The following is an 11,649-nucleotide window of genomic DNA, read 5'->3' on the forward strand; positions in this document are numbered from 1 at the left end:
GATGCAGTGACTCCAAGTGCTATAAAATACAGACTAATTACATTTACCCAAAATGCCCTCCTGCACCCACCTAATCAACCTGTAGCAAACCTCCAGAGGTGATGTGTCACATCAACCATCAAACAGTAGCTTTACTGCATTGTGGACGAAGCTTATGTGAGATATTTCCCTACAGCTGACAATAGTCATATACAGTTGAATGTTTACAGATTTTGATGATTTCAACCCTGCATCAAACGGACATTTAAAATTATTTTATTTTTTTATTTTATTTCATGAACTTAAAATAGAAAAAAATAAACAGTAATTGCATGTGCAAAAGTTAGTCAGTGGTCAGATTTCTTAACTGTGGATGTGGAAATGCTGCTTCAGGGTTTTGTGGCAGTCAGCGTCACGGGGAGCAAAATGGATTCTACCAAATGTTGGTAAATTCTGGATCTCAAAATCCACCACGAGCTACTTCAAGAAACACAAGCTTTTTGCTTCTGAACGGCTCCTCACGGTCGTCTGACCTGAACATCACTGACGGTCTGTGGGCGCACAAACATGCTGTGTGTGCAAGACGGCCTAAAAATATCTCAGAACTTGAAGTGATCGGCGGGAGGAGTGGGTGAAAATGTCTAAATCGGGAACAGGAAGACTCTCTGCCAAAGAGTCTTAGTACTGACTCAGCAGGGTGCTCCAGCTTCTGTAACTGCACATTAACATTTGAAGAAAAGGCTCATTTTTAATGTCTGTCTGCACATGTTTTATTTAAACCTTATCACTTAAAACAATAAAAAAAAAAGTATAATTTGCTCAAACTTTTGCAGACAACTGTAAATGTTGACCTACATTTTACTGGCAAGTTTACTTTCTTTTTATGTTTCACAGTTAAGCTAATATAATAGGGAGTGCATCATTTTATAATTGATATACCACACGTGATTAATGTGAACACTGGGAATCACTAATGTGATTATTTGACTGTATTTACGTGGAATCCATCTTGTCATCTTGAACGTTGTCGTGTTGTCTGGGTGTGTGGGTATTGAGACTTCTTAAATAATGTGTGAGGTGAAACCAGTTCTCGACACTCACATTCATGCGTGACACTTATTTGTGAGAATAAGAGCAAAGTTATGTCAGAATATCTCAGAATGTGGTGCAAGTATTTTGTATATAGAGACATTTTTTTGATTTAATAGACAAGAAATGTTTTATTTGTTAATTACTCTTAAATGCTTCACTCAGCTCAAGAACTCAGAAACACCGTTCACAGTAACTGCAAAGAGACACAACAGGTTTGAGCAGGTTTTATTAAATCTCTAGGTATTGCTTCATTGCTAGGCTGTTTTTCAGAGGGGCTCAAAGCGATCCTGAATTATCAATGTCTGTTTTACCAAATTTAATCTCTCTCTAGTCAGTGACTTCAACTCCAGCAACTGCTTCAACCAACTCGGATATCACCTATCCAAGATCTGCAGAGGGGTCGATCAGGACATTAAAGTCACTGAAACAGCCTGGATTAATTTAGTTTTCTATACGTTTGTTGCAGCATCAATTTATTGCTTTATGGAATTGCATTAGAGAAAATAAGAGTTTAATCAAGTGTTATAAAGGCTGACTGCAGAGAACCCCATCTGACATAAGGCCCTGCGTTGGAGGGACAACAGACATGAGTCAGGCCAATTATCTACTAAATATCTTCTCCTACAGCAGGACAAAGAGCTCTAATGTAACAATATAAATCTCTTGAGTTTTAACTGGATCATTTGCAAAAGCAGGACTTTGGGGGGGATTTACAACAGGATCAGTGGGTTGGCTTCAGGTTTTCTTTTTTCCAGGGGTGTTTCAATGAATCCAGAACATTCTCTTGTCAGCAGACAATGCAGGTCGGGGTGAACATCCAACTCTGAATTTATTTGACCACACTGAGGAAAAAAAACAAAACAAAACAGAGAGAGTGAGATCAGAGATTAACAGTGATGCTTAAACATCCTACCTTGCTTAGAAAGTACACTCAAGTTAATTTTAATTCCATATGATCCAACTGAGTATAACTTTAAATCACATGTAGTGAAAGCAGCATTACCACTTTGAAGAACAACCAACTGTAAACTACTGCACAGAAAACACTGGGTCAGGAAAAAACGGCAAAAACTCTGTATGATGGACAGCTTAATTTGTTATAATTAGGTGGGAATATAATATATCCTGTTATTTTCAATATTTTTATTGTTTATATGTTTTCAGATAAGATGAAGAAAGTAAGAAAAGAAATGAGGAAAAAAGGAAGTAAAGAAAGAACAAATACGGATAAAAGGAGGGATACAAGAGAGGGAATAAGTAAAGATGATATTTAAGTACGAGTAAGAAGTAAGAAGTACCATATTCAAAATGTAGTGAAAGTAGAAAAGGTTAAGTAAGATTTGTATTTTAAGTAAAGGACCAGTGCCTCACATTTACATGGGAGAATATGCTTGTTGACTTGGTGAAAGTTATACCAGTTTCATGTCTGTGCAGTAAACATGAAGCTACAACCAGCAGCTGGTTAGCTTAGCTTAGCATAAAGACAGGAAACCTTACGGACATGAAAGTGGTATCAATCTTTTCATATATCTCTCAGCAAGAAAGCAAATGAACATATTTCCCAAAATGTTGAGCTGTTCCTTTAAATGTGAACGATTCAAGCCCTGCTCGCCACTCACACGCTGGTTTCCTTGTAGCGGTCCAGAGCCTCCTGGGCCACCACCTCAGAGAACTTGGGGTCGGTCCAGGGGATGTCGCCCGGCACGGTGAAGTTCATGGGAGGAGAGTCGAAGAGCTGCACGGACACGTTTGTTTCTACCGGCTGCTGCTCCTCACCCGGCTTCTCCTCGGTGTCCCTGCAGATCACCTGCAGCACAGGGAGGAAGGGTTTCAGCTCATCCTGATATTCAGCACGTCAGAGAAATATAATCACCAGACACTTTGATAACTGATTAATAACTGTAATCATTTTTTAATTAAAATTATTTTAATTAAAATTATTTAAAATTAAAATGATAAATTTGATGGTTTTATTTGTTTTGTGTTTGTTGGACAAAGCAACTAGTTTGATAATGTCTCCTTTAGGAAATTAAATTTACCTTGACCTTTGACCTTTAACCACCAAATTCTAATCAGTTCATCCTTGAGTCCTTGCGCCAAATTTCCCTCCAAGCGACTGAGATATTGTGTTCATGAGAATGGGGTGGACAGGTTGGTCGATTTATAGCCACTTTCTGAATGGTTGTTTTGTAGCTGTATTCTGATTGATCGATTTGTAGCCACGTTCTGATTGGTCAGTTTGTGGCCGTGTTCTGATTTGTCTATTTATAGTAATTTGTATCAACAAATCAAAACACGGCTACAAACCAACCAACCTATAACAATACGACTACACCCCAACCAATCAAGATACAGCTGCAAACCAACTCACAAATCAGAATACAGGTTCAAACCAACCAACCAATCCGAACAGAGCTGCAAACCAGTCTATTGCGTTACGGAGAATGAGATTGACAGGTGAATTCAACAAAGCCGCCCTACGTACCGTCTGAAAGCGGAAGATGCCGTCCTTGCTGTTGGTGTTGTTTGCCAGATACGACACCCAGCCAAACTGCTTGTTAAACAGGTCCAGGATGGAGGAGGTGTTGAACATCTGCTCCTCGAACCTCTCCAGCTCGGTGTTGTACTGCTGAGTGAAACGCTCGGCCATTGCCAAAGCCTCCTCCAGCTCCTGCTTCAGGGGGCTCTCCAGAGGTTTCCTTCCGGAGCAGTCTGTGAAGGAAAACAACATCATCATCTTCATGGGGTCCAGTAAACTTCAAAAGACCGCTTAGCAACTGCTACACTCGGCTGGACTACAGCTGTGCAGCATCGGTTACCATGGCGATCTACCCCAGTTAAAAGTGACCCCGCTTCGTAATACCAGAAAACCTGAGAAGCACCCAGAGAAAGCTTCGAGGTCCAGGCCCCTGGAGTCTACAGTGACACTGACACGTGTTGTCCGTTCACGGCAGAGGAACAAAAACATCATTAACACAAAGGAAGAGATTACATAATTAAATTACACTCTCTCTGAATCGCTGCTCATGCATTTGAAGCACTTCCTTTTGTCATTATGATTATGAATTCTAATTTTGTTGCTCGAATAAAAACATCTCCGGCTCCTGGTTCAGGCCTCCATCTCCTGTTTCCTGTCAGAGGAGGCTGGATGAAAGGACACAGCCGGACCTCTGCACAGGCTTTACCTTTTAAATGGTTCTCATTATTTGTTTTATGACATCTTACATAATTCATAATTCTTCCCCACTGTTCCTCCTAATGTTTTAACTTTCTTGTTTTCAAAGTCTGTATCACTGTCATCTCCATTTCTATAACTTGTTTGGTGTATTCATGTTTTCATTTTGGATCAATGATAATATTGGTGAAAAAAGGAACATGTCAGCAGCGAGTGATGTTACCAATATGTTGGATTTCTTTGCACTTCTGACACTCGTCGCGGAACTTGATGCAGCCGGCGGAGTTGCGGCGAATCTCTCTGCAGGTCATCCTACCGTTGCCAAAAGGTTTGGTGATCACCACGTCCTCGTTCAGGCTGCCGTCTGCAAGCACACAAATACATAACAACCGTTTATTTCAGGTTTACACGAATGCTTGAAACTAACCAAAAAATATTGATTTGATTTGTTCTTTTTCCGTTCATTGCACTTTGTATTAAGTTTAATGATAAATAAAAACTATTCACCTTTAAAAGCATTCTCACTTATTTATCTCGGTGCAACTTTTGCACAGTGCTCTGTAAAAACCAAGAGGTTTATATGCATGCTTGTACACAAAATAACATTTGCACTTCATTAGAAATACTACATCACTACATTCCAGTTCACAGTATAATTTGTATTTGTTCATCATATTTTGTGAGTTTTAACTTGTTGCATTTTGACATTGATGGGAAACATTTTGCCCCTCATCACATAAGGGATTTGTTTTGATGATACTTATTTCAAAACTAAAACATTTTTTATACAATATCATCATATTTGACAATTTATATGTCACTGAAATTCCAAAGTATTGATTGTTTTTTCTCTCACATCACTTTGAAACCTCACATAACAAAGTGCTGATGGCGAAACTTCTTCTATAGCTCAAACAGTAAACACTGTTTCAAATTGTGATTCAGATACTTTAAAGTCTTTTTTTCATGAAGTCTTTGAGTCTTTTATCTCCTGCCTGTATAGGACACTATTAAAAGGTTTACCTAAAAAGATCTGTGCTGGAACAAAGTGCTGATGTCTGCGCAGTCTTTTCACAATTGACAGTCAAAAGACAATTAACAGAGCATCTGTAGTTGAGATCTTAGCTTAGGAAGTCAGAAATCGTACCCTCATTAGGAAAAGTGTCAGAGTCGATGTCCATCATGGAGCCCATAGATCCAAAGAAGTTCCTGCCCATTCCCATCATGGGGGAGAACAAATTCTGGAAGCGGTGGAACGGATTGTGGAACAGCGAGCGAACGGATATGGTGTGTTGTTCTGGGTCGTGTTTGAGCGGTTCAAATAAGATCTCAGGAACAATGATGATCGGAGGGAAAAACTGGACCTGTTCAGCCACCTGAGGAAAAACGAAGAGGAATACAACCATCGCTCAGATACACTGTACCCTTATATTTTTATGTAAGCGAACAATTAAGTATACGTGAGTCTGGTGTTTGTGTGACCTGCAGGTAAACAGTACCTTCATACTGTCTGAAAATATGCTGTCCACGCCGTCAGCCATCTCAGTGTACTTCTCCTCCAGGTTCCTGAACTCTCTGTTCTGTCGCTGTCCCTCCCGCTCCAGGACGTCCATTTTCTCCCCGTTGATCCAGATGGAGAAGGGAGACGTCCTGTTCAGCACCTCCTCCAGCTGCAGAGGAACGCACAGCTTTTCATTTCAGATCAAGCCTTTCCCGAAGGTGACTGCTGACTGGTTTTTGAAACATTCGTTTGGGTCAAAATAAACTACTCTACTAACAAAATCACTTTTTTCCGATAGAAAAACACCTGTGCTGGCTGATTCTCAAAACACATCATCAATAAATCTGCACTGTATCTATTATAAAAGATGACATCATATCTGGATTGTAATGAGGACATGTGTGTTTCTCACCTGGCGTCCCACCAGTCCAGATCCGCTGCTGCATGTCCTGGAGTAGTATCTAACACAGGTGTTCTTCAGACAGGGCTTACACTCCTCCCACAGCGCCCTCATGGTGTCGTTGCAAACCTCCTCCTCCTGCTCCAGCTTGGCCTCCATCTCCTGCGCCGTACGCATCGCCTCCTGCGGTAAAACATTTCAACTTGTCTTGGGATCTTTAGAACTTAGATCATATTTTAACAGCTACTGCATCTATGTATGAAAAAGAGCTTGTTAATCCGTTTATCATTAGGGAATCCTACAATATAAAGAAACACTGTGTCATTCTGGCATCAGCGCTGATATCTGACACAAATCACTACTGTCATGTACGTCTTTCTGCTGCTTGGTCTTCTCCAGGGAATCCAAAAACTTCTTGTGGTCCTCTGAAGATTTCTGCATCACAGTCTTCATCTCCTTCACGCCGTTGATGGCGTTTTCAATCTGTTTATCCAGATACTTCTCTCCCTGAAGGGAGAGGTCTGCAAAGAGAAACATAACTTCATTCTATAACCTCTGCTCATTGGTTTTTTTTTGTGTTTTTTTTACATTTTGCATATAAAAACATTAAAAAAATTTGTTTTATTTGTCCAAATCTTTAAATATGGGTCTCTAAGATTTGTGGTGCCTCCACAACAGAATGTAGGCAAATGGGTTTTAGTTTGTGGTGTGATTCAAGAGCATTAAAAAATACACTGAAATGTTCCAACACCAGGATGTTTTTGAAGAAACAATGTCCTGGTTACTCTGCTTAATCCAAAAACATAACTTTTTTTAATTTTCGTGGAAAAAAATCATAACAAAAATGAAAAATACACAAATGCAAAAAGTTTATTTTTGACCCTTAGAATTTTCCTGACGCTGGTGCAGTGACACTCACGGGTCAGATCTTCCTTTGAAGGAAGGAGGATGCAGTTGGCCGAGGCCAGGAAGAGGGTCACCACAGCCAGGAACTTCAACCCCTTCTTCTTCATCATCATCATCATCATCATTAACATCCTCTCTGACTCTCACAGGGCCAGCAGGCAAGGATGAGAAAAACCTGGAAGAAACATCAGACGTGGATCACGCAGGTTCGAGTCTGAGCCTCCGGACTGATGTAATGTTGTTGTAATGACCCTGCACCTCCACTAGAGGGAGGTACACACCGCAGACACTGGTCAGAGACATACGCAGTATGAAATGAACACTCTTGCTCAGCAGTTTTCTGCACTTACACAGCACCAGTCAATACTAATAAATAATTCAGAGTCATGCCCACTGAAAACAAAACATTAGCAAGGACATTATCTCCAAACTGACCTCAGATCAGTGTTTCCTGTGACTTTGACCGCCTGTGCCTCTCAAGAGCATTACATAAAGAGAACAGCAGGCCCTTTCTCTGTTTACCCATTTTTCCTCTGACTCGGTCAGCTGCTCGTATATTCAACAATGATAGATTCAACAGAGAGTGACTATAGCATTCAATTTCTTTTCTTCCTCCTCCTCGTCACACACACACACACACACACACACACACACACACACACACACACACGATGGAGACAGAGAGAGACAGTCAGCAGACAGATGGACTGGCCCTCTCTCCTCTCTGCGCAGTACAAGTCTCTCTCTGTGAGTCTAATCTCTGTTCATTGTTTTTGCAGCCAAACATTAATCCTTCCTTTTCCTCTACATACACAGCTAAATGCACCAGTCGACCTGCCTTTGTCAACCAGACTAATGACGTTAGTTCAACTGAGCTTGACGGTTCAACCTCAAAAACAGTAATTTGGTGACTTTTTCCTGAGCTTTCAGCCACATCTTGGTGGCCTTCATCAGCCGATGGAGATTTTTTTTGTTTACTTGTTATCCACCTGTAATTATGTGACCCAAATTCCATATTTAGGTCACATGATGCCTAATTTATTTCCACGATCACTTAGCAAACTTCATTTGCTGATGAAGACCATACAACGTAGCTGAAAGCTCCAGACAATTTCCAGTAAGAGGACCTTGTGTTAAGATTTTTTTTAATTTTTTTTTTTAGATTTTAAGTAAAAGCAGATATTATGCGCATTTGAAAATGACTGGTTCAAACCCCCAGACCAACCATTAATAGGAAAATGGAGAAATTGAGTGAAACCTTAAGAAATATTATACTTAATGGGTAAAAGTAATCAAAACTAATCAAGTTCTTCCACATCAAAGACAGAAACTCGGATTTCAATGTTGTCTAAAATATCATTGGTCATCAACAACGACTTTTTCCTTCTGGTCTGCAGATGTAAAAGTAAGAGGTGCCAAACCATGAAAAACTGCTGCAGAGCTGAAGCATACGAAAATAATGTTGACCGGGTATCAATATATTTGGGCCATATGGTGTAATTATGTTATGATCGGTCACGCATGGAAAGACGTTGACGTTGAGTTATTTGCTGTGTTTACTTTCTGATCTGCAGACATTTTAAACATGAAGTGAAATGTAAACAAAATGTATTTTATTTGACTACAATTATATTTTGAGAGAAAGCGTCTGTTCATCTCCTCCAGTCACTCTTGTGCACAGTCACCTGCTCGCCCACAATCTCCTGTTCCTATGGAAACAAGCTAAATACGTTGTGCACGGCGTGTCGTTTCTGCATCCGTTAAATTTGACCACAGATTTATAACTTGAAAAAATCAATTTGTTATTTAACCCCCTAACATACAATATTCCCTCCCTCCCTCCCCCTTGTTACCCCTCTAAACCTTTCGCTGCACCATTCAACCAAATGCAAAGATGTCTGGTACATATTTGGCATTTTTGTAAACTTTTGCATCCCTGATTTAACACTGTGGGTTTCTCACCTGAGATAAAGCAAGTTGCAACTATTATTCAGTACAACGTACGCTGAAGAGTTTCTGGTATCTGTTCTCATCACAGGACGGACAAACTGAAGTGCACTGAATCTCTGGTCGTTATTTTAATCTGAAAAATGTCACCAACTGTTCCAACCCCAGCAGGACTGGACGCCCACATGGGAGCTAAATAAATGTCCCACTTCCTCCGCTCTATATGAGCTCACGTGTTCGTGAGTTTAACACTTAGAGTCGCTAACACAATGAGGTCATTATTCATGAGACAATAAACCTCTCGCTTAATTACAGCATGCCAGGAAGTGGAGGGTTTGTAAACAGGGGCCGACTGCTTCCAGTGATGCCTTATTTAATGAGAAAAAACAAAACAAAACAGAATGAGTAAGGTTTGACGTACAGAGAGAGGACAGGATGAGCAAGAGAAAACAATCAGTCAGAGAGAGTAAAACAGGGAATGAGAGAAAGGGAAACACGTAAAAATGAAAAGCAGAAACAATTTATAATGCAGAGGTCGAGCTATGTTACTTGTTGAAAAGCAGCCGCAGGGATCCTGGTTACACAACACAAAGAATGCAAACTCCACTCCAGATGTTGACTGCAAGGCCTTCCAGAAAGTTCAGTTTCAGCCTCATGAAGTGAAATACAGAGAACTGTCCACTGCTACAGATCAGGGAGCCATTTCTGTTTTTTCCTGGTGAACATCTTCACATCTGGATCACATTGTTTTCTATCTAAACCTGTTTTATTTTACTTTGCATTCTGATACTTATATCTATATATAATATTACAATATTACTACTGTATTGTTATTGCAACAATTTATTAATTAGTCAGTTAATAAATTAGTTGATCATTGGAAAATTAGTACACAACTATTTTGATAATCAGTTAATAGTTTGAATCATTTTTAAAGAAAACTTTTGCTCCTCCTTCAATCTCATGAAGATTTCCTGCTTTTCCTGATCTCACATCAAGAAAATAATACCTTGATTAATCAATAATAAAAAATAACCATTAGTTGCAGCCATAATGGTTTTATGTATGTATTTATTATTTGCATCTATAGTTCTTTCTGCATTGTGTTACCTTTGAGCCCGTCTCTGTGCTGCTGTAACATGTTATGTCTTCTCCTATCTCACCTTTGTGTTCTGCTGATTTAGTGAGGAACATTATGCTGCTGATGCATGTTTTCACTGATACTTCACTAACCATGCCGCTGTTTCTGTCTCATCTTCTCTGTTAGAAGTTAAAAACCTGCACAAAAGGCTTTCCCAATGCCAGAAAAAGAAGAAGGAACAATTAACTAATCTGGATCATCCCAGCTCCATTAACAACGAATGGGACACTGGAACATTTGGCCTCATTTTGGCCTCATTTTAAGTGTTTGGGGATTTTTTGCACCCAGAGGATTCACTTGTCACACACTTGCTAAATTAAGGCCAGTTCTAAAACAGAAAATCTACTAAAATCCCTAAAATTGATCTTATATTGCTTTAAGGTCATTCTACAGTATTTGTACATTAGAGGAACATTTGAACCTAAATGATTAGTACAATTTTACAGATGAATTTAATCTTACACTCAACTCTAAATAACTATAGTGTGTATTCAAGTGAACCAAACCACACTGCCATGATGTCATCTACCCTAATACAGTTGTTTTGATCCAGAGATGGAGGTCACACCCATGAGTAAGCAATACAAACAACACCTACAGCAGTCAGCCATGAAGTCAGCATTTCTGCATGAAGAAAAAGATCTGCAGGGACCAACATTAAAAAAAATTGAAAAAAATTGAAAAAAAATCAATGCACATAATGAAGCCAAATCAGAGTTAGAAACGTAAACAATATTTATATAACATTTCATGAGATAAACCTGGAAAATGCAGTATTAAGCTCTAAATTGTTAGAATAAAACAGTCATACAGCATAAAAACTGCATATAAACAGGTCATCTATCTCTGAGCATCACCGAGCTACAGACTCAAAAACAACAGCAGCCCCTCTGACTCACCTCTGTCTGTTTCCTCAGGACTCCAGACTGTCTGAAGCTGCTTCAGTCTCTCTGCTGCTCGTTTTTATACTCGCGGATAACGGGGACGGTGCAGATATGTGATTCACTGAACAAGCACGCTACTGTCAAACTGCAGTGAAAGAAAAGCCGGCGTCCTGTCATACCCTTCAAAATAAAACCATTACCAAGACTGTTTATGTAAAAAAAAAATAAAAAAAAAATAGACAAAACCAGACTGATTGTGGTTGTTTTCTCGCGTGTGCCGTTTAAAACCTCAGCATTGACATTTTGGTATTATGACCTCACAACCCATCAAACTAGACATTACGTTTGGGAACCACTTGAATAAACTAGCTAAACATAGTAAAAACCAGCTCCACCTTGTGCAAATACAAGAGGACATTGATGCATCAGTGTTTACCCTCGAAATATGACCATTATAAGTGTGTACCAGTGGCAGGTGTAGGCTACTGGATAACTACATTTACCATTGTAAACATGCGGTTAAGATTATGGTATATCACAGTTTGATTCGGTTTAGGCATAAAAAAAACTACTAGGTTAGGATCGTGGTTTGGGTTAAAATAAGTAGGCATACTTCCTTGAGGT

General features: G+C 39.5%; 1 protein-coding gene across 2 annotated transcripts; it reads right to left on the bottom strand.

The window, feature by feature from the left end:
• Nucleotides 1–1,170: 1,170 nt before the first annotated feature.
• clu (clusterin) lies at nucleotides 1,171–11,137 on the bottom strand. 2 transcript variants are annotated; one of them, XM_023415079.2, is made up of 10 exons: nucleotides 11,041–11,137; nucleotides 7,067–7,228; nucleotides 6,520–6,668; nucleotides 6,160–6,330; nucleotides 5,746–5,916; nucleotides 5,394–5,622; nucleotides 4,470–4,610; nucleotides 3,557–3,783; nucleotides 2,691–2,878; nucleotides 1,171–1,913 (listed from the first exon to the last, which is right to left on the bottom strand). In XM_023415079.2, exons 2-10 carry the CDS (start codon nucleotides 7,182–7,184, stop codon nucleotides 1,901–1,903), a joined length of 1,407 nt encoding a protein of 468 aa, XP_023270847.1. In that variant the 5' UTR covers nucleotides 7,185–7,228; nucleotides 11,041–11,137; the 3' UTR covers nucleotides 1,171–1,900. The 2 variants fall into 2 exon arrangements, with proteins under 2 accessions (XP_023270847.1, XP_087032388.1); XM_087176262.1 differs by lacking the exon at nucleotides 1,171–1,913 and having other exon boundaries at nucleotides 2,687–2,878.
• Between the last annotated feature and the right edge of the window lie 512 nt (nucleotides 11,138–11,649).

The sequence above is a fragment of the Seriola lalandi genome, unplaced genomic scaffold (assembly GCF_002814215.2).
Source record: "Seriola lalandi dorsalis isolate HSWRI2012SDOR001 ecotype SW California unplaced genomic scaffold, Sedor1 jcf7180002054544, whole genome shotgun sequence".
In the NCBI taxonomy this organism is placed as follows: domain Eukaryota; kingdom Metazoa; phylum Chordata; class Actinopteri; order Carangiformes; family Carangidae; genus Seriola; species Seriola lalandi.

Excerpts from the sequence above, each read along its gene's own strand:
- clu (XM_023415079.2), bottom strand. The coding sequence starts at position 7,184 with ATGTTAATGATGATGATGATGATGATGAAGAAGAAGGGGTTGAAGTTC. Across the intron at positions 5,623-5,745 it reads TATTTTCAGACAGTATGAAG|GTGGCTGAACAGGTCCAGTT; the intron begins GTACTGTTTACC and ends GTTTTTCCTCAG. Across the intron at positions 4,611-5,393 it reads TGACACTTTTCCTAATGAGG|ACGGCAGCCTGAACGAGGAC; the intron begins GTACGATTTCTG and ends GTGTGCTTGCAG.